Below are 22,416 nucleotides of genomic sequence, written 5' to 3'. Positions count from 1 at the left end.
ATATAAAAGAAATATGAAGAATTGTCTAATCAACCCAAAATGTCACAAACCCCCCCCTGCAGTACCTTCATGGACCCCCTAGGGGTCGTGGCCCCCCTATTGAAGACCTTTGATCTAAAGAAATGGTTTACACAAGCTTAGTAGAAAGTGTGTTGGCTCCATGTTATTGCTGCAGTATGTTAAGCTTACAAAGACTTAAAAGATGAGCAGTATGACAGTATACAGACCACGGCAGCAATTATGTGGAATCAATGAAGCAAAAACTAAAAAGCTGAACATAATGCAGGACAATCCTCGGGGAGGCGCTGTGTGATGGCCAGAACAACTCAAACCAAATCGAGAGGTTCATCCTACACCACAGCTTTTAAAGACACTTTTAATGATTCGAGAGCTGTACTCTGCGTTGATTACTGTGTAATGTTGTGCATCTTGTTGCAAGCACTCATTAAACTAAAGTAAATTAGTTGGACTTTAACTGAACTGAATGTGATATTCATCCCAGAAGGATAGTGATCATCAGCATTAAGCTCAGGTTAGATGATCTGTACACTGCTTTGACCTCTGTTGTCCTTTAACATGTTCTCTGACTCTCCGGACACCCGGCTGTCATTTCATTCCTCTACGCTCTCATATTTCCCCCAGAAGGAGTCAGGGCAACATTGTTGGATCCACTGTTTGAACTCGTGGGTTTACCTCCAGCCATCTGGCACCCAGCTGACCCTCGCAGCTGGAGGTGGTTTGACTTACCTTGGGTGCTGCCTCCTGCGCTGGCTTTGGGCCTGCTGTGCTCCACGTTGAAGTGGAACGCGTGTCCATTGTCTTCGATGCCGTCTACAACCCTGGCGGGGAGGGGCGAAGAGAAGGGAAGCCGGCGTTAATGTAACAGTAGAGCTTTTTCAATTATCATCGGAGCCAGCAGACGACCGAGGAATGTGGCATGAGAGCTGCTGCTGGCAGAGGAGCGTGTGGGTCTGAACATGAGGAGAAGAGTCCAGTCTGGAGGGGCGGACACCTGAGCTCTCTGAACCAGCACTTACCCATATCTAGGAGTTACTGGATGACTTAGGGATACATTATGAATACAGATGGTTGGGGCAGGAGGATAAGGTGCTCTAGTAATGAAATGCAGTGACATCTGTTGAAATAAGCAATGCAAATACGCTGCATTTACATTGAGTGGATGACGCCGGTTCCTGTGGCATGACTTTAGGTGCCTTAGGCGTCAAGGCCGATCGTATGGTGGTGCTGTTAATGAGGTAAACCACTGTTAAATCGTTTTCAAGGGGATACATATTTTGGATTCTTGAAACTGAATGCATTTCAGCCGCTGGAGGGAAACCCCAGTGTTAAAGAAGGAATGACACTAGTGTGGTGCGACTCACAATGAAAAATTGTATGATGGTAACAAATCAAAATAAACTTATTTCAAGAAATGAGATTCAAAGAAGACTAAATATAAAATCCCTGTGACACTGCAATGCAATCTAAAAGAATTATTTAAATTAATTATGCTTTTGTGAATCATATAATTTGCTGTTGACACTGTGTGCCATGTGTTAAATTGTTGTGTTGAACTGCATTAGACAAGTGTATCATGTACTCTACAGTGTGTTCTTAAAGAGGGAAATAAAGAATACATTTAATATATAATGAAATGCAAATTAACACAGATTAAAACTGTTTGATCAAACTGACTGATTTTAGTTAATTGACGTTTATCACGTATGGCATGTTTTTATTATTATTTTACATTGTATTCCATTATATTGCTGTTTGTATTTTTTTTCCATTTTTTCAACCAGCGACCAACATGCAAAAAAGTATTTTCATTTAGTCTCTGATAATTTTTTGTTTGTTTAAGTTTTGAAAACTCATAATAAAGTACCCGTAATAGCTTCCAGACTACCTGGGACTAAGATCCGGGGGTCCAAAGCAGGTGACAGTTGGGATTAGCAGCTTCGAAGGCTTTTTCTCGACCCGCGGCTCCCCCTGGGCTGAAGTTGAGGCCGTGGTGGCTTTAGGGGAGCTGTGCTCTTTTTTCGACAGCGGCTGAGGGGATGAGCTCTGCCCGTGGATGCCACGGCTGAGGTTTGGTGAACGGCAGCGGCGCAGGGCGTTGAATTGCCGCAACTCATCCCCGAGGAGGTTCCCCAGGGAGGTGCGCCGAACAGGGCTGCTGAAGTTGGGGAGCAGGAGGTTGCGACGGGAGCGGGTCGCTGGAGAGAGATGGAAGCAGTCGTCGGGGTCGTCCCCTTTAGTTTCCACAATAGAGGGGAGCCTGGCTTCCTGCGAAACAGCAAATGCAACACGCATCATTATTAAGTGTACCCTTCAAACGTGAGCTGTCACTACCGAGGGATGCAGAGGCCCTAAAACTGCATGGTTTGTTGTCGTGTTTGAGGATATGAAAACCGATTGTGAAATACTGGAGTAATAATTGCATGAATACTGAAATATTTAAAAATATTGGAATTATGTTCGGAAACTTGACCAATTTAAAATGCCACTCACAATACACAAATCATTCTATGAGTAATACAGCACATAATAAGCCTTGTAATTATGAAAGCTTCTGATAAAGAGCCATTATCGTGTTATTTAGATGTTAATGAGATGCAGCTGATGATATTTTAATCACATTATTCTAATCTGATACAGATCTATTACGCTCTAGTGATGGCTAACTGTGTGCTTCACAGTATAAACAATTGGTTTTACATGAAATGGACCATTTATTGGCAGACAAAGGGAACACTGGAAACTGTCTTTCAATATTAGAAAAATAAGGCGGGGCGATAAGCGTAGTGAGAAAAGTAGCTCATAAGGTTTGCCATTAGAAGAGCTACTGACCCAGTTAGTGAGCTAACTCCAGAGACTCAACCGATCTCTATTTTCCCAATTGAGTCTCAACCTGCAGGGAAAGTCCTTGCACAAACCATCCCACTTGCAATACAGTCCTGCATGTCCCAGAAAAACACGGGTTTTACCTTGAAACACCAGACACGCAGCCGAACCTGACACAAATGCACCTTTGACAATTCCAAAACAGGATTTTCTGAACTTAAAAGTTTAGGAAACTGTCTGGCGGGAAAAAAAAAGAATATTAACACCCCGAACAGAAGAAGAAGATTTCATTTGAACTCACGTGGGGAAGCCTGGGTGACCTTGAAAACCTGCTGAGGCCCTGCAGTCACGAAAAGAAAGCAACAAAGATTACAAAGGACACAGCTCCAGTATTAATTTATTTAACTTTATATCCTCTTCATCAAACCTTCAAACATTTAACGTAACCCTTGTAATGACACATTAAGAACATTTTAAAGTTGCCCTGTGAAGTTTTCTTATTAGCAAAAAAGAAAGTTATGTTTAAATTCCATGTCACACAAAAGAAATGCATTCTATGTATCGTTGACATCTAACAAAAGTGTATTTCCTTCCTCAAAACATGTGCAAAGCTGATCTTTAAGTTAAAATCCAGCATTGGAGCTTTGCAGCAGGACCTGTTGATCCGTGGCATATAGTGGACATCATCGTCTGCCCCTCGCGCATATTTTATGCAATTTGGTGATGTCTTTGCGAATACTGTGTCAAATTCAAATGTGTTATCTACTGTTTTATCCACTGGAATCTAAATGACCTTGGCCAGCGATGAAGCCATTGCTACACAAGCCGAATCGCATCACCGATCCTTTCTCTACACTCGATTGCAGAGGGATTCCAGTGAAAGTTTGTCTTACACCGTTGCGAGCAATTTAGCATAATCACCAGCTGGATGGCACATGAAACTGTGTCAGTGTGAAGTCTTCCCTCATGTGTGAAAAGTGTGCTTCTGACAACACGGCTTAATGTGACAACACGAGCCACAGTCTATCGCTCTACCAGCATAGTGCAAGTAATGCTCTTTGATGCATGAAGGCAATTCACAGAGGAAACACATGAAACGTAATCCTTCATTGAAGCACAATACTGAGTTTAAAAATCATCTCCACTAAAAGGCGGCTAAAGCAAAAACATAACTCGAGTTGTGAGGCGTTGCATCTCTTTTCGGACAGGGGTGTTATGTGAAAGGCATGTGAATCCGTTCAAGGCAGGGAGAACTCTCCTCATAACGAAGACTAACCCCGGGGCAATATGCAGTGATTAATGAGCCAGACAGGATTATTGGTGCCAAATGACATTAATTGAACATACTGATACCACAAGTGTCCCACATAGGAAGATTGGTTTGCGGGGGATTCATTCAGGGACTTCTTCCTGTCACTCAGGCTATCTTGTGTTTGCTCATGCAAAGAACAGACCTACTTAAATTCATCCTGATATATCTCAGAGTGAGAGGGGGATGTGATATATTGTATGAAGGGATGTACTTGAAATGACACAGTCACCTGGGACAAGTGTTGTGACATTTGTTGTTGTCATCTCCTCTGTGTACTTCTTCCGCCCCCTCCTTTTTTGGTATTGTTATCCCATCCAACATGGAATAATGACTGGTTATCAGCGGCTGCCTTTATTATCTTTGTTAAACCTTTGTTGTTATATGAAGCTCCAGCGGGAGTTGCATCCCTATTATGTCTGACCGGCCACCTTGTTCTTCACACTGCATGACTTCTGACTACTTAACTCTCCCTGTGGCGACATGGTCATTAAAGTGGGACTCAGTGCTGGTTCCCCGGTGGTGTGATGACCTTCCCACTCTGCCCAGCACAGCACAGTTATCCCATATCTCTCTAAATCCACCTCCCTCAAGACATAAGCCATGCTCCTCGATCTTCAATCATTCCATGCCAAATCATTCAACCTGACCTTAAACCTGCAATCTTGTACTTTTTATCTTCTGCTTGGGCAAAACAAAAACAAGCTGTGAGCACACTGTTGACTTATCATTCATGATTTAACACAAGATTAAATATATATATATATATATATATGAAAATAATAACAAATATTAATGAAGACATCATTGCTTGAAATAAATTAACTTGTTATGTTATTTAAATGATGGACATATGATTACAAACCTATTTGTGATTAAACATATGTTATTGAGAATAAATATTTTTTGCACAGGAAATTAATTTTGTAGAAGACCAGTACTCAGTAACGTTTTGTCTGGACAACAAAACATTCAGCTTAAATTAACAATAAAGCTCTGTAAAGCCAAAGGGAGATGCAGATCCAGTGATAATTCTCTATAACTTCTTCAATATGAGCGACACTTTTCACATTGTCATTTGATAGATTCTTAGCTGCTTTGAAAGCATAAATATTTTTTTTTGCTCAGTACAAATCGCTGAAAAACTTTCATACTCTTCACCAAAAACCTTTTGAAAATAATTGAATTGACACCACATCAATAAAAGCTATTTAATAATAGAGCTGACAAAAAGAAAACCCTCAAACAAAATCATTTTCCATCTGGTAGTCTGGGTTTTTTCCTTTTTTGACAAAATAAAGTAGTCCCTTTTGGATACCTTATACTGCAATAGACATTCCCACAATCTGTTTCTTTGGCAGGATTTCACAATGACTAATTGCTGCACAGTCAGAATACAATTTTCAAGTATCTCAAATGTAATGTGGACCCCCCATCATACAACGATTCCCACCTCAAACCACCTACCATGAGGATGTGGATGAGACTAGTCCTAACTCTAGAAATGTGTGTGTGTGTGTGTGTGTGTGTGTGTCAGTAGTTTTGGAATCTGGCAGCTCGACCAGCCAGCTAAGCACTTCTTCATCCTGAGGGGCGACGGAGCCCCGGCTTTGTGCTTGAGCATAAACTCTGAGCAGATGGCCAGAGACAGTTAGAGAGCTGGTGATCAGCCACGCCACCGAGAAGGCTGCTTGAATCCTGAATCATCTGAAGAAGTAAGGAGTCTAAAAATTGACATATGTTTATGGCCTCTATATACACAACATAGATTCTTTGTCTTGTCATAACCTTTCTTCAACAATGAGCTTTTCTGTAGTATGAACATGGATTCTGTAAGGTGCCACATAGTATCTATGTTTCTTTATGCGATGAAACCCCTCAAAAATAATAATTATATTTTTGAAACCCTCATCAATGGAGTTTCAGTCAGCCTAAAAAAGGAGAAAAAGATGTCCATAGTGAACATGGCCAGCACAGATGTCCTGTTCTTCGTATTCAAAACTATTTGTTTTTCTTTTTAATTTAATGAATGAACCGATGAGCAAGAAAAACCTTCAAACATGGGAGCCAAAGAGGAACGCTTGAAGCATGTACAAAATGCTTGAGATTGACAATGAGGATGACATTGGAAAAGTATTTTGGGGAACTTTGCCAGTTTTATCAGTCACACCTCAAAGACATCTTGGCATTAATGTGTTTAATTGTACGGTTACACAAAATGCTGTGCAAACACAGCCATTGAACGTTGTCACACTGCTTCTGTAATTAATGGAACTATTACATTTCTGGGTTTCAAGATGCATCTTTACGCAGATTATATAACAATGCCTGACAACGTGTGCTACATGTGTAACATCAACAGGGGCCTTTTCTCCACGGGTGGAGGATGGTCTTAAATAACTGTGAGGGGTAACAGGCAGCACTGAGAGGAGGTCAGTGTCTGGCTGTAATGTCATCCGGCTTTGCTTTCGGGTGGCACCAGGGAAGCGATACGGCGGCCTGACAGTGGCACCCACGCATTGTAATTGGTGTGACAATCAAGCCACCAACAGCCCTTTGGTCGTTGTGGTAGACCAAGTGTCCAGGAGAATGACAAAGGTCCTTTAGGGGTGACAAATGTGTTGTCTTGGATGTTGTTGCTCTATTCTATCAGACCAATGTGTGTGTGTGTGTGTAGGAGGGGGGCGGGGGGATGCATTACAATTGGATGAATCTCTGAATTCTCTCGGCTTAAAAAACATTTTGAGAGTTATACATTGGCGATTGAATTTGAAAAGACAAAGAAAAAGGGAACCCAATGACACATTTCTGTGCATGGGGGAGTGCATGTTCGGTACCTCGTCCTGGCTGCCCTCACGCAGGTTGTAGGTGAGGTTGTTGTGGATGTCAGAGGTGAACACACTGGCATATTCAGGGTAGAGTTCCAGCACCTCTCTCAGACCGCGCACATTGATATACTGGAGGTCACAGTAGGTCAGCGCCTTCACATCAGCATTGGTTTTGATCACCTGGTCGGTTCCGGGCAGGTCAGACCCAATCAGGTCCCCTTTTCCTAAAATCAAAACAAATAAATATTCACTGTCTCGCTCCACTACATAATCACCTGAAACAGTCCACGCCACAATACAAACCTAATATTGCCAGCACCATGCTGTCCTTCAGCACCTCCAGAGATCCAGAGCAGACAAAGTAGTTGGCATGCAGCGCGTCACCCTGACGGATGAGGTACTCCCCGGGGACACAGAAGGAGGTTTTTATATGAAGAGAGAGCGAGCGCAGGCAGCCACGACTGGCCCCCTTAAAGACCGGCAACTGGAGGATGTCCTTATTCAGATGCATGGCGATGTCGGCCCGCAGCTCATCAGGGAAGTCGTGCAGGAGCTGAGGACGTGTGACAGATGTAATGAGGTGTGACACTTAATGGTATTAAGGGAATGGACTGTGTTGACACCAGTTACCCTCTTTTGAATTTCAATAGGATGTGAATTGTTGGGGTACAGACAACCGTGGAACGTGAAAGATCATGAACAATTACAGCTGCAAAGGGTTGTGAATGGATTGTAGAACAGATGCAGTGCACAAATCTCATCTAAAAAAGTGACCCAGAAGTTTCTTGAGGGCAGACAGCAGCTTGTACAAAAGTATTACATGACAAGAACAATGAAAAGGACTCCTACCTCGTTGGCATCTATGCCATTGTTGACAGACCATGTGGTCTGGAAGTACTCCAGCATGCGCTGTTTGATCTGCTGGGGCAGACGGTGGACACGGATGAAGTCCTTCAGGTCCGTCATGCGTGTGTGGTAAAGAGAGCGCCTCGAGTACATCCGCTGAATGATGGCCGTCACGTTACCGAAGACCAAGGCGTGCATCAGCGCTGTGGAAGAGAAGGAAACAAAAAGCACAAAAAAGTACATTTTTATATGAAGGCTGAATAGTTCTATTCCTACGTTAAAATCTGGCATTTTCACTCTTTACTGCTTTAAATTCAAAAATCACATTAATATTGATCTCTACCTAATCACCTTGTTCCTGGTTATTTGCTTATTAATCCACACAAGAGGCAGAGAAATGTACAGCTTTGTGTATATCACTGTTCAAAAAAAAACAACATTTGCCGCACAATAATTCTCTTCTAGTTTGTTGAACCAATAATTGCCAGCTCAGCTAAAATATTCTGTTTATTGGTATATGCATGTGGCAATAAGCTGTGTTTTAATAGCTAGCCAAACCAACAAGCCCACTTCCTGCTGAATCTCTAGCACTGGCGTGCCAGGACGCCAGGGGGACAGTGTCGCCCGGTGTCAGACATACCGCCGATGAGCATGGTGCAGATGGAGAATATCTTCTCAGCATCGGTGTTGGCACAGACGTTGCCGAAGCCCACACTGGTCAGGCTGCTCAGGGTAAAGTAAAGGGCAGCGATGTAGGAGCTGCGCACTGTCGGGCCGCCCACCGTGCTGTTGATGTAGGGTGTCTCCAGACGTTTGCCCAGCTCATGAAGCCACCCTTGAATGAGGAGGTAGAGCATGCACAAACAATGTTCAAAGGTTATGGTCCATGTTATTATTATGTATGAGCTTCTTCTGTCTGCTCCGAGACAGGTGGTAGCGGCAGAATGCTACTGCAATACCTGGTATCGGAGAGACAGAAGAGCATGTTTGGGTCTGTGTGTGTCTGACAGAGATTTTCAGCAGTTTCAGGAGGCTGGCAAGTCGGTGCGTGTTTCTATTTATGGTTGTTCAAAGGAAACATATGGCTGTTAAACTGTAAGATTAAGCTTGACTGTCTTTTTGATCTGACGCAAGCAATTGTGTAAAGAATAAGACAAGCGCTCATATAGTCCTCAGATCATTAGAAAAGCCTGTCAGTTTGTGATTAAGGTTTTTCTTTGGTCTCCATGTTGAATCGTTTAGAAATAGTGACAAAAACAACATATTACTGTGCTGCTTCCTACCAGTCATCTTTTTTTTTTTGTACCATCTTCTGATCTGGTTTCAGACTGTCCTCATTAGAGCCCCAGAGTATGGTGTTCGCCACCATTTCACCACTGAGCAGAGCCAGACAACCCAATAGGTGAACAATGACTATTTATAGCTACATGAGGCACACAATTGCCTGATGAAGGCCCAGCGGGAACAATTAATAAATGATGATGCGTAGTCAAATTAAGTACAAATTAAGGAACCATTACTTAATGTATCCTTCACAGAAAAAGGATGAATCCTTTTTTCACTCTTGCTGAATGGAAAACCAAGTCTCACCGTCATACGTCAACAGGTTTTCTCTTAGCAAGGCCTCAATCAGACTCACCTATGTCATAGGTCGCATTGGTCTCTATCTCTTTACGTCCAATCATGTACCAGATGCAGGCCATCCAGTGGGCCAGCAGGGCAAACACAGACATGAGCAAGGTTAGCACCATGGCGCTGTACTGCGAATAGCGATCCAGCTTCTGAAGCAGACGAAGGAGGCGTAGCAGGCGTACGGTTTTCAGCAGGTGGACAAGGGAGGTCTGAAGAGGAGAAGCAAGTATGGAGGGAGCGTAGTGACAGAGAAAAGGAGAGAGAACGTGAATCCCTTGGTTTTGTGTTGTATCTGGAAACACACTGTGTATCACAGCTTGAACAAGCGGCAACTTGTTTTGCTAAAACAAATGTTCTTATCTTTTGTTCACTTTTTTCAGGGAGGACGAGACACACAGGCAGGCAAACGGCAACAAAATAGCAGCCTTGTGGAATGCAAGGTAGTGCATTTTAGAAACTTAACATTAAGGGCTATTTATTTATTCATGACAAGTGTATTCATCAATCAAGTAATCCAATTGCTGCATGTCAACAGTCCCGGTGACAAATAATGACATATTATTGTCCAGTTGCACTCACCACTGTGATGTTGAAGGCGTACAGCAGGTCAAAGGGCAGGGCAGCCACCAGGTCCACAAAGAACCAGGTGGTGGCATAATGAATGCAAATGGAGCGCGCCTCATACTCCACCTGCCCTGACTGGCTCACATAGGTGGTGCGGAAGTTTAAGATAATGTCTGCGAATACAAAGTTTGAAGGTAATATTTTTTCCCCCCCAGGGACGCATTGTCACATTCATAGTCATTAAAATGGAAAAGGTCACACATTTATGTGTGTTGGACTGATAAAATAATGAACACATTGTATACAGAGCTCAGTTTCAATCCCTTGTATATGATATGTACTTTAGACCACACCATGATGTTTCTCATTCACACCAGTTTAACCAGCAGGTTTACGAGACAGATCGTCTTCATCTTAGTGTCAAAATGTGGCAAGTGTACACAACAAGCAGGCCTCTGGGTGTACAGTATGGTTTTATGTAAAAAAACAAAAACATATCTGTCATCCAAGCTGTTGATGATTGCAGATCTGTTGGCTCATCACTCAATACAAATCTCAGTTATGAAAAAATCTAAAATGATAATGATGATTTTGGCGTACAGCAATCATCTAAATTAAAAACAGTGGACACATTCTGTCCAATATATCATATTTCATAGCATGCCTTATTGCAAAGTGCTAAACTGTATGATGCAGTTTCTACTTTTTTTTAAACAGCAATCTATCAATTACATCACTTCAAAAGTAATGTAATTGGAAAATGATATCTATTGTTGCCCCTTTGCCATAGATGGCAAGAAAATGAATGAAAATGATTTTTTTTTTTTTCAAAATACCTAGAAAGAGAACTTCAGTTCAAAATCAGGGAGCCACGTGTCCTGTTTAACACTCACCTATAATAAAGAGCATTTCCACCACGATGTCGCTGACAATGGTGGAGCGCGCAGCTGTGACGGTGTCATCGTACGGCGTGAAGCTGACGTTGTAGGGCACCGTGACGGCCACGTAGAAGGTGGCCAGCAGAATGAGCCAGTCCCACAGGGCTTTAGAGATGCTGTAGTGGAGCAGAATGAAGCGCGACTTCTGCACTGCTGCCACCTTGTACTCCGGTATCGAAGGCTTCATGCCCTGTAAGAGAAGTGTAGAAGTTCAAACATATCTTGGTAAGAATACATACACTGACATATTCAGTATACACGCACTCACACACAAATAGCCTCTTGAAAATTCAAGCTGACATTGATAAATATACAAAACACCCAAGCACATCAGAGAAACTGCATAATTGAATAACTTGATAACCAGATGGTCATGAGGTGGAGCGCTGTGAAAATAAATGGTAATCAGATGGACATTGCTGTGCCAATTTTTTGCAGAAACAGACAATATAAATGTCAACACCCTCTCTTGTGATCTGACCGGTGATGATTCAGTATGGTATGCAACTCAAGTGAAACAAATATGGTAATGCTGCTGGTTATCTATTCATGACAGCCTCCTTATAGACAGTGATAAAACCTTTAAATGGTCGTGCAGTAATAATACAAAATTGACAGAAATTGGACTGCGGTCAGTGAAGGGGAAACAATTACTGACAATGACGCCTGATAAACTCAGACGTGACTTCGCATCGGCTTGACTTCATCCCTCCAAATGCTATAAATGCTTTAAGTACTAACCCGGTACAATGGCCATCATCTGCTTTTATTTTTGAAAGTCGTGCGTTTTTATTCCACTCATTACATTTTTTATCGAGAAAAGCCAATTGCAGAAAGCATGAATTGTTATTGCTGATGAGGTGGGGGAATCCATTCGGCACATACTGAGAGTGCAGTTCTCCAAATGGGGCCATGCACTTGGCACTTAATAGCCTTAACCATTTAGGAGACAGGCGGAGAAGCTGTTACCATTGACAATGGTGAGAGGGATACAGAAATATACACAGGAAGTAATTCATCCAGGAACAATGCGGCCACTTCACGAACAAGTGTGGTTGAGCAAAAATGGAGGCTTGATAGAGCTCTGAAGCTGACTTGGGGGTAATAGACTGACGATTTGAAAGTAATTGAGTGACAATGGACAGCCTTTTAAAATAAGAAAAATACTAAAGAACAAGGACACACAATGCTGTACGAAGAAAGGAAAGGAAAGATCGTCAAATTGTCATATTGTGATGCAAAAATGTGAAATGGTTCAAAGGGGTACAACTTTTAAACCTGTGTTAATTAATGATGGCTGCTTGACACTGGATAGTTTCTGGTCAAAACATATGTTGTTCATCATAACATCACAAAATCAATTGCAACCACAATGCAAAATCTAGAAAGACCCTCAAGCACATAATATATTCTGGACTATTACAGAGGATCCCAAACCTTCCATTTATTTAAAAAAAAAACAAAAAAAAACGGCAGTACAACACATTAAAAGCTATGAAATTAGCACAAGCCCACAATTAAGTAAATACTAGTCAACACTTAATAATTGACTGTGCTTTGATACTTATTATATGATGGTATGTTCACTACACATACTACACTTTGCAATACAATCATTAGTTTCAACAATCCAGTATTAAATTTAAACTCAAGACAACAATTTGCAGAGGGTGAGGGTACAGGCCATGGACACAAACTATGAGCTCTGTATTTTACAGTCAGCCAAGTATTTGAATCATAACTTTAAAATGCCTCCAGATTCACAGCTCTTTTATAAGTCTGCAAAGAGGCAATGGTGGTTCTCCCCTGGGAAGTGCTTGAAATCAAGTCTGAACTACTCGTCAGTGTGCTCATGGTTACAGTGATGATACACTCATGGGCTGTCGGCATCAAAACTGGCAGAACGGACAAAACAACATCTCAGTATTTGTGTTTGGCAAAAGGCTTCCAGGCAAAGAAACACTCAAGCTGAACATGTTTCTGGAGGGGCAATGCAGTGTGTGGTAGACCATTTGAAAAGTATGCAACCTCTGCAGTTAGAAAATAAGGTAGACAGCGTGCAATGGAAATGTGAAACAGTTAAAATCAGTTTATGGATTTCCATTTGTAATCATTAATGCTTTAAGCAGGTACTTGCTACCTCTGGCTCTTGTATATGCTTTATGGTTGTGCCTTGATCTAAAGATCTGTGCATGTGTCTATGTTTTTTTTCCAGCCAAAGGATAGCTCCTCTTTTTCTTCCTTGCCTGCAGTCTGAAGGGCTAAATGTAGATCTAGTCAGACTCGCTGGCTGTGGTGTGGAGGCAGAGGAAGACATTGTTAGCTAACTGCCAGAGAGACAGACAGACAGACAGAAACCGACGGAGCGACAAAGCCAGAGAAAGATGGAGGGGGAGACAGACAGAGAAGAATAAAAACAGAATGGGAGACATATAGTCGGAGTCAGAGTGGGAGGATGGCAGTGGTGGAAGTAGTTTGACCCATTACTTAACTTAAAGTAGCAAAACCACGACGTAAAAATACTCTATTACAAGTTAAAGTCCTGAATTTAACATCTCAGTTGTATAACCAGTCCAAAAAAACACCCAAGTGTCAAAGGGAAAATTATTCATTATGCAGAAATATGGCTCTTGTTAGGGTTATTATTACTGATGCATCGCTGTATTAACTTTTATTGTTGGGTCTTTTCATTTTTGTATTTTATTAACTCATAATGGATTTTATAAATGCAATTAAGGACAGCCTCTCTCTCTGGGTTGTAAGCTATTAACTTTCAGAAAAGGTATGTCCTGGAGTTAAATACAAGAAGGCTACTTTAATATTGCACTAATGTGAAAAAATTAAGTATTGAAGGTCCAGGTCGAGGGGTAACACTTTGTGAGCATCAGGAAAGAAAGAGGAAGCGTGACAGATCATTCAAAAGCAGAAGAACCTTAGGCAGGACAGAGTGACAGATTTACGAGGAACGACTGCAGGATACAAAGAGATGAACCCGAAAGGAGATGAGATTCGTGATGAGAGAGAGAGAGAAACTTTATAACAGAGATGAAGATAAAGCAGGTCCAACGCATAGAACAAGGGGAACTGAGGACACTGGAAAGGACACAGACCTAATGTTCACGCTCTCCAGCATTATTTTAGGGTTAGGTTGTTATTATTATTTTTTTTATGACAAGTGACAGCTAAACTAACTAACTGAGTAAACTCAACAGTTGTCTCTGTTTACTTCTTTATTGTTATTTTACTGCTTGACAGTAATTTCACAGTAGCAATCAGAATTGATAGTTGACTGTACAGCCGTATCATGAAACAACTAGTGAGTGTTAGTTTCTAATCAATACTCACTGATATGTATGATGCAACATGAACTGGACAGATATATAAATACAAAATAGGACCTGAGTGAAAGCCACAAACCAGCAAACACGAACGTGTTTCATCTCATTCTCATGCAAACTGTAACGCATCTGTTGAATACTGGTGGCAGGTCTGCAAGACAAGCTGCTCCGAAGTCCCTTCATCACAACACACTGTCAAATGAGCCGTCAAAGATCCAGAAAAACACAACAATAACTTAATATATGCAGAAATATATATGATTTATACTCTAACCGGTTAACTTTTTTTTTGTCTGCATCAGAAAACCCAGGTTGCCGTCACGTGTGATACGAACATCATCACAGGCTTGTTCTGAATGCTTATTGTTTACAGTTGCACAAAAGGTTAAAGTGCCACATTTTGGTCTGCATGGAACTCACTGAGTGGTGACTCAAAAGTTAAAAAAGGTTGTTAAAACTAAAACACAGACGCTCGGTGATGCTGTTTACTGAGCTACTTTGCATTTTCTCTTATACAATGTTTCTTTATGCCAAATTGTGATTTATAGCTTGTTCTTCTGCTGGTTTTTTTGTTCCCTTGTGAAAATACATAAATCTCAATGTGAATTAATAAACTCTTAAAATGGCAATTTGCCCAACGGTAGCATGGGGCAACAGTGGAGGGTGTGTGTCTGTGTGGAGAGGAGAGGGAACGAGAGCGCAGGCTGTGAACATATCAAACACCGTGTGTGTTGAATTTCATATTCCAATAATTTGTATATCTCAACGTGTGAGACGGTGTTGGTGTGAAAATACATATTTATATATATATAATCTTGTGCTGAGATTGACGGAATAAAATCTGAATGATAAATATTGTGCATATGATTGTGTATGTTGTGTTGTTTTACCGTATGTCTGTTTCAAGCCATCATTTACTCTTTGTTGCAGACGTGTGAATGCTTTTCTGGAAGTGCATGTGTGTGCACTATCAGATACAAGTGTGGCGTCTGTGAATTGGGCCGTCTGTAAGTGTGTGGGGTTGGAAGCAGGGCAGCAGGAGGTCCGGCGAACAGAGGAGAGGTGCAGCACCTTGATTTCCATGGAGACAACTGCAGGTCTGGTCTGAAAGCGGCAGCAGAGCTTTTGCTTCTCGAAGTGTTAACAGGATGCGGGTCAAGTTCATTTTTCCCAGAGCTCAATGTGATCTTCTCAAATTGCTGGTTTTGTTTGACCATCATTCAAAACCCCAAGTTCTACTTGTTATAATGATATAAAACTGAGGACAAGCAACCAATCCTCACACTTAGTAGTCAATGTTTGACATTGTTTAATGAATTATTAATTAATCAATGTTTTGTCAGTCGACTAACCAATTTATCGACTGTCAGCAATAGTAATTTAATTATATGCAGTGTCGAGTAAAAGTTATGTGTGCCCCTAATAACAGTTAAATATGGTCTATTTATTAATGAAATGTGCTTAAATTAGAAACAAAAAGGTACTTTCTTCATTCAGACGTCCCCCCCTTATTTCCTTGTTTTCTCTTTTCAGTAGATGGTCTACTTATCTGCACTTGGCAAACACGTTTGGTCATTCACTGGAAAATTATAGTGTGTTCGAAAGATCAGAGTCAGAAAGCCAGATTGTATGTTGGATTTATGCGTTAGCAGGTTTTAGCAATAAGTGTACCAGAGAAGGAAAGCTCAAAATGTGATGTCAAGTAAGGGGCATACCATTAGCATGACCATTAAAAGTTAAAGTGCTTTACAGTTGAGGCACCTAAAAAGGTGAATAAATCTTTTTAAATGTACATAACAGCCTTTTTTTCATTTTCCAATGGTAATAATAGCCACTTGAGTCACGCACGTCTCACAGGTTTTAACCTCTTTTTTTCTCAACATTTTAATTTACCCCTGAAACGTTCTGAATTGCTTTCAGACCCCTGGAACGAAACGCCACATTGTGAACGACAGGTTTGAGTACAGACCCAGTTGGTAACTGAGCCTCTGCAGGGAGGAAGTGGGATTATCCTAAAATGGTGCTACGCTAGAAAAAACTGCTCCTGTTTGCTACCTGAGAGCAAAACAGGAGCTCGTTCTCATGAATAACGTTTGCCTGGGGTGTAGTGTGACTTTATTATTCAAAGCCTACGAAGGCCTTTGTTCTGTAGAAATAAGAACGATGAAACTGGCCATACTTTGGGTTTATGTCACCACAACGTAACTGTTAAGGGTGACATAATAACCTACAATACAGGAATCCTACTGGCTCGTACTGTTGGCATGTGCATATAGTCCTCCAAAAAAAGTGATGATGACGCATCCAGCTTCACCTATGAGCAACACCTCACCTTCCGTGACAACCATATTGTGCCTCCCGGCACAGTGACCTTGCTATTTGTTCATTTAAAGCCACCAAACTACAGCTTCCATGCAAATAAATGCAACAGAAGCAAGGATAAAATCATTCAGTATAGACGTAAAGTAGTGAACCCGATTCATTTTCCAGATATAAGCCACACTCTGCCAATCTGGGTCGAGACTTCCCTTATATTGTCTTTCTAAAAACTCGTCTTTTAGATATTAACATGAATAATTCAAGTTCAAGATTGAGGACGCTGCGTGTCTGAATAACTCCTGTTCATTTTCCACGAGGCTATCTCAGGGTGCACGTAAAAAGAGTACCATCACAAACGAACGGGAAGTATGTGAAAGTGGTAAAAGTACTCACACCACTCAGGTTGACTTCTCCTTTGCCTCCCCGTGAGAACTGGCTGGTCAGCTGGTACAACATGGTGCGTCCCCGCTTCCTGGCCTCCACGAAGTGGGAGCTGCTCTTCCGCCGGCGCCTCTTGTCCTCTGAACCTGTCGCACAGTCGCTCACATCAGCACATCAATTACATCACAGGGAAGACAAAGAACACCTCAGGAGAATAATGTGCAATTTAATGAATATCTTGTTTCCTGTTGCACCAGTGAGACACAGAAACACAACCACTGATATGTACTTGACTTTTATCGGATTGCATTATAACACAGATGATTTCCCCTGGCATGCTGCTTGATATTTTCAATGGACCGTGTCCAGGTTCCACTTGAGGACGCACCACTGGCCAAATCAAACTCCCCATTGGAAACACATTGTCTGAACAAACGCCAGCCTCAACAGAAACTGCAGGGCGGCATGCCGACAGTGATGAACAGGAGCAAGTGGAGAAAATAAAAGCTGGAGGCTGGGAGGATGACCTGCTCGTAAATCACGCTCAAACTAAGCAAATAAAGGCAGTATTTTTGTACGCGGGGCTTGTAACCCACCCTCCTTCTTGCTGTTGTTGTGGCTCCTTCCAAAGGTGTCAGTGATGTCCTTGAACGAGAAGAGGAAAAGAACCATTTCGCCCTTCTCGTTCTTTATCGGCACGATGTCTAGCAAACACCAGAAGGCCACACCTGAAACCAAGAACAGAAGTCTTTATTTGGTGAATGAAGGAGAAGTATCAGCAGACACATCCAGTGTAAATGGGATGCATCTCCCTAATGACTTCAGTGCTTGCTGGCCAAGGCCTGTGATTCCCCGTGTCATGTCAGCTTTCACCATGTCCGAGCCGTTGATACTTGTCAAGTATGGCATAGCCTTTCTAAAAATATACCTCCAATTAGATATGGACCAGGTTCGGGAGGAATGGGCGGAAGGAGAAAGTCAGAGGGTTGGTTCTAACAAGTCGTCAGGGATGGAGCATCATAGATCGCTACGACCTGCTCATTAGCAACTCTGCAGAAACTGAGCACCGGCAAACAGATGTGTGTGTGTGTGTGTGTGTGTGTGTGTGTGTGTGTGTGTTATAGACAACGATAGAAGACAAAAACAGTGTAGATGCTGGTGTTTCAGCACGAAGCTGTGGGTGTAAATACACAACACGAGAAGCTATTTATGTATTTTGTGCTTGCTAGCAGAAGGCTCCAGTGGTGGAATGTAACTAAGTATATTTACTATATATTTACTAAATACTGCACTTTACTTGAGTTGATTTTACTTTACTCAAGTCTTATCTTTTAAACTTCTACTCCACTGACGGACTTTAACAGAAAAATCCTGGTTTTAAAGGAATTCATGAGTAATAATAATCAATTATATCATCTATCATATATAATAGTATTCACAGGAGTCAGCAGTCATGTTTTGCACCGACTACTAATACTTGTAGAAGTGTTTATGATTATACTTACATGCATACATTTCAATCCAGGACTTAAACTTCTGACTAAATATTTTCAGTGTGGTGCACTTTGGATCGAAATACTTTCCTTGCAGATGAGTAAGTATGTAGTGTGTGAAAGTGTGTGTGTGTGTGTGTGTGTGTGTGTGTGTGTGTGTGTGTGTGTCTCCTGAATTCCTTTGATCATAAAACTCCTGCTAATGCTTCATAAGTATTCCATATCTGCAACAACTGTATCATTAAAAATTAAACCGCTTCTCTTCTATTTTACTGTCCTCGTTGTCTTTTCTTTTCTATCATTGTTGTGTTAAAACAGCATCATATTATGTTTGGGGCATATTCAAAAGGATCGTGTCTTTCCCCTCATTAGTGTCACTGACACAGCTTTGCTCTTACTCGCTTACCGGCCTGTGAAAAACTAGAAGACGACAAGAAAAAGCATTTTTCAACTACAGAGCAGGTTTGATGATCCGTCAGCGTAATTAACGCTTCACACACTCTGAGGCTGCAGGTTTGGGAACATAATCCTGTGTGCTGATCAGAGAGGCTTAAGCAGTGTTGTATGTTCTCTGACATGCATGGCATCATATTTACAGCCCAAGACTTTGTCAGAAGGATTAACTTAAAGTCAGAAGGGATGAAATGAAACTACACTAATAAACACACACCCACACACACACACACACACACACACACACACACACACACACACACACACACACACACACACACACACACACACACACACACACACACACACAGTATGTACAGTACTTTGTCCCTCATTTTCCACATTGAATACATAAGCATGATTGGCTTTTGAATTATGAATGTAAGACTAACCTGTTATTCCAGCACATAAATTCCCACCTTTGCACTCACATTGAACAGATCAGGAAGAAGAACTGACTGCAAATGTTCACTCCATTCAATGGTTTTCTATTAATAGGATGAAACACTTACCCTGTGCAAAGAGAAAGAATTGCACCGCTGACCTGCTGTATTTCAAATGTGAGATCTCTGTGGAGATTCATAATTCAACCAAAATGTGCAGCTCTCATCTAAAAATGAATATGCTCTTCATGATATTGAGAAGAAAAGAAATCCCTCAATTTGCTTAAATTATTCACAGCCTGATCAAACCAGACCAGGATTCAAGGAAAATACTTGTTATTTCCCCAGTTAATAGAACAGTTTGATCAACTGAGTACAAGATGACAGGAACGTTAATTGCCAGATAACCTTTTAACGTCTAAATGACAGTCATGGAGACACATTTAGGCTCTCCCCTTCCGATCGTGTTTGCCATGCACCCACCATTCTTCTTGTAGAAGTGGACCTCGGCCTGGTACTCCTCCCGGCCCTCCAGAGCCTTCTCCATCTGATGGGACACGTGCTCGCTGGTGTCGGCTCCGTACAGGAAGCGGCAGCTGCAGTTCTTCTGCATCACCTCAGTTCTCGTGAAGCCCGTCAGTTCGCAGAAGCCGTCCGAGCAGTAGACGATGGGGTAGCCGCGGTGGCCCTGGGCGTTACCCAACAGGAAGTTACTGTCTGTGAGGAGGACATGGGAAGGTGTTAGATGCATCATGTAAGCAGAAAAAAAGAAGATGGATGAGGCCAAGGTGACACTTTTTTATACTTCGCAAATAAGTTATAGCGTCATGTTTCAGTCTGACATTTGGAATACATTTGTTTATTGCATGGGAATCAAAGTCTGTTTAGCTATTGAACTTATTTCAAAGAGTTAACTTCAACACTAGTTTACAAGCTCAAAGTAAACATGAATCAGACTTTGGTGTGGACTAAATTAATTTCCCTGAGCAGTCACCGTGTGGATGGTTGAAGAAAAAGGCTCCTGGGCTGAAAGATATGAAAACAGCCGACAGGAGTTTAAAGAGAGCATGAAGGTCAGTGATGAGATGTAAATGAAGTGTCAACAAGATTGCATAATAGAGGAGAGAAGCATAAGTTGGTAAATAAGTGACTAATGGGTGCATTTAAAGAAATGTATTTCATATCATCTATATATCATCATATTTATATCATCATGTATTTGAATGTTGATATTGCGGAAGAGATAATCAGATACAGACAACATGTATTTCATGTCAGGACATGCAATTCCTTTGTCGATCTTAGTCTGATCGAATGGGTGTGTGTTTTATTTTCTTCTTTTAAATACACCTTCAAGTAACATGTGTAGTCACTCGACCTCCTCACCACTCCACCCAACAGTTATGAAGCGGTTCTGAGTATAAAGTAATATTGATTATCTGTGATTTAAAAATGTAAAATAAATTCCATTAAATTAACTTTGGATGCCTGTAAAAACAAAAAGATAACTACAAAAACCATATGTTTTAATGTGATAATACAGTTTATAGAAAATGCTTCATATCAAATCTTTATTCAGGCCCTGGGATGGATTTAACCTAATTAAAAAAATGCAATAAAACGTTGGATTATTGTCAGTGTCCCCTGCTCCATACATGTAGACTCCCTCAGCTGCTCCACACACTTGTTCATCTCAAGGTACAACGTGCAATATGCCTCCATTGCTTGACAAAGATCCACTAGATCCACACATCTAAATGTTTCATTAAATTGGTGAAATATTAAGTCTGGCGTGGAGGCTTTTACATCACGTGGATCATATGATGTGGATATTTCACTCCACTTGAGTTGTTTATTCAGCACCAAAGCTTATTAGCTTTGCCTTGTCATTGCTTATTGTCTTGCTTTCAGCACCATGGACAGTTCACCAGCAGCAACAGGCTTATGTTATGCCCCTTTTCTGGCATCTCATTAACTTCATATATATATATATATATAAAAAGTTAATCAATTACTCCTTCCCTCTATTGCTAGACGCATGTGACCTTAATAATCTCGCTGCCGAGAGGCTTCTTTGTTAGACTAGATGCTAAAAGTACCAGTGGAAGGAGCTCTTGAAATACAATACATTTTTACAATAGAATCCACAGCTGAATACTCTGTGCTACAGAAAAACATTCAAAATAGCTTCAATTTAATCAGTTTTTCTGTATTTGATGAATGGAACAGATACACAGCCTAACATCAGTGAATTACCAGGTGGCGGCATGCCATTCTTGTTTTTTACTAGTCAGTTAGGTCCAGTTTGCATTCACAGGTTATTTGTAGCAGGTAATGATTCCAACATTTCTTCTCTGAAACAGTGTGTAGTAAACCTATTTAATTGTTATTGTGACAATACATGTGTTAATTGTATCATCACTGATTTGTATCCCTATTTGTATATGTGAATGTAATATATGATTTACATTTTTCAGTTTCCATTCAGCCTCCATTTACTGCAGAAGTAGCTCATGCAGTAAAGGCACTGCATATGTACGGATATTTGTTTGCTAATTATTTGCTGAAATACGCACTGAGCCGTCAAACTTCGCTTCACAGTAACTGACTTATTTCCTCTGCTTAACTAAAAACATAAGACTCCAGATTCTCTGAATGCCGAGCTGAGAGGCATCGAAAACATACAGAGCGAATTCTCCTGATTCCACGGAGAGCGAGCCTAAGAAGGAGGAGTATTAAGCAGCTGCTACAGCGCTTTCCACAATCTCACACTTTAATTGGCCAGACTGAGCAGAAAGCAGTCCATAGGGGATGTCTTTTCTGAGCGGTGACAACCTTTCTGGGTGTGCAGTGAGCAGCAGCTAAACTGTCACTGTGGAATTATAGAAAGAGACAGGCATTAGTCGGATCCATCAACAGACAGAGGAGGGTTTATGCCAATGCTATGGCTTGCTACATTTTGTTGTTCCCCAGACTTTAAAATGAAGAAACTGAAATATTTCTGCTCCACACATGTGGAGATCTTTGTGTTCATTGGTGTGATGAATTTCTTTTACCACATTGTTTGCATATAAACTTTATATAAAGA

General features: G+C 41.3%; 1 protein-coding gene across 1 annotated transcript in view; it reads right to left on the bottom strand.

The window, feature by feature from the left end:
• The window catches only part of kcnh4b (potassium voltage-gated channel, subfamily H (eag-related), member 4b), a 31,172-nt gene that overhangs the window by 3,554 nt on the left and 5,202 nt on the right, over window positions 1–22,416 (bottom strand). The window contains exons 2-14 of the mRNA XM_068583304.1: window positions 19,812–20,045; window positions 17,596–17,727; window positions 17,012–17,145; window positions 10,917–11,151; window positions 10,039–10,196; window positions 9,467–9,668; window positions 8,468–8,662; window positions 7,831–8,030; window positions 7,285–7,534; window positions 6,991–7,205; window positions 3,146–3,184; window positions 1,907–2,286; window positions 748–839 (exon numbers count right to left, since the gene is read on the bottom strand). Of these exons, the coding sequence (XP_068439405.1) occupies window positions 748–839; window positions 1,907–2,286; window positions 3,146–3,184; window positions 6,991–7,205; window positions 7,285–7,534; window positions 7,831–8,030; window positions 8,468–8,662; window positions 9,467–9,668; window positions 10,039–10,196; window positions 10,917–11,151; window positions 17,012–17,145; window positions 17,596–17,727; window positions 19,812–20,045 (2,466 nt within the window). The remainder of the gene's footprint in view (window positions 1–747; window positions 840–1,906; window positions 2,287–3,145; window positions 3,185–6,990; window positions 7,206–7,284; window positions 7,535–7,830; window positions 8,031–8,467; window positions 8,663–9,466; window positions 9,669–10,038; window positions 10,197–10,916; window positions 11,152–17,011; window positions 17,146–17,595; window positions 17,728–19,811; window positions 20,046–22,416) is intronic.

This window comes from Clinocottus analis, unplaced genomic scaffold (genome assembly GCF_023055335.1).
Source record: "Clinocottus analis isolate CAN_PGR_092001 unplaced genomic scaffold, fCliAna1.0.p SCAF_19, whole genome shotgun sequence".
Taxonomy (NCBI): Eukaryota; Metazoa; Chordata; class Actinopteri; order Perciformes; family Cottidae; genus Clinocottus; species Clinocottus analis.
This window is presented reverse-complemented; position numbering and strand designations above follow the sequence as displayed.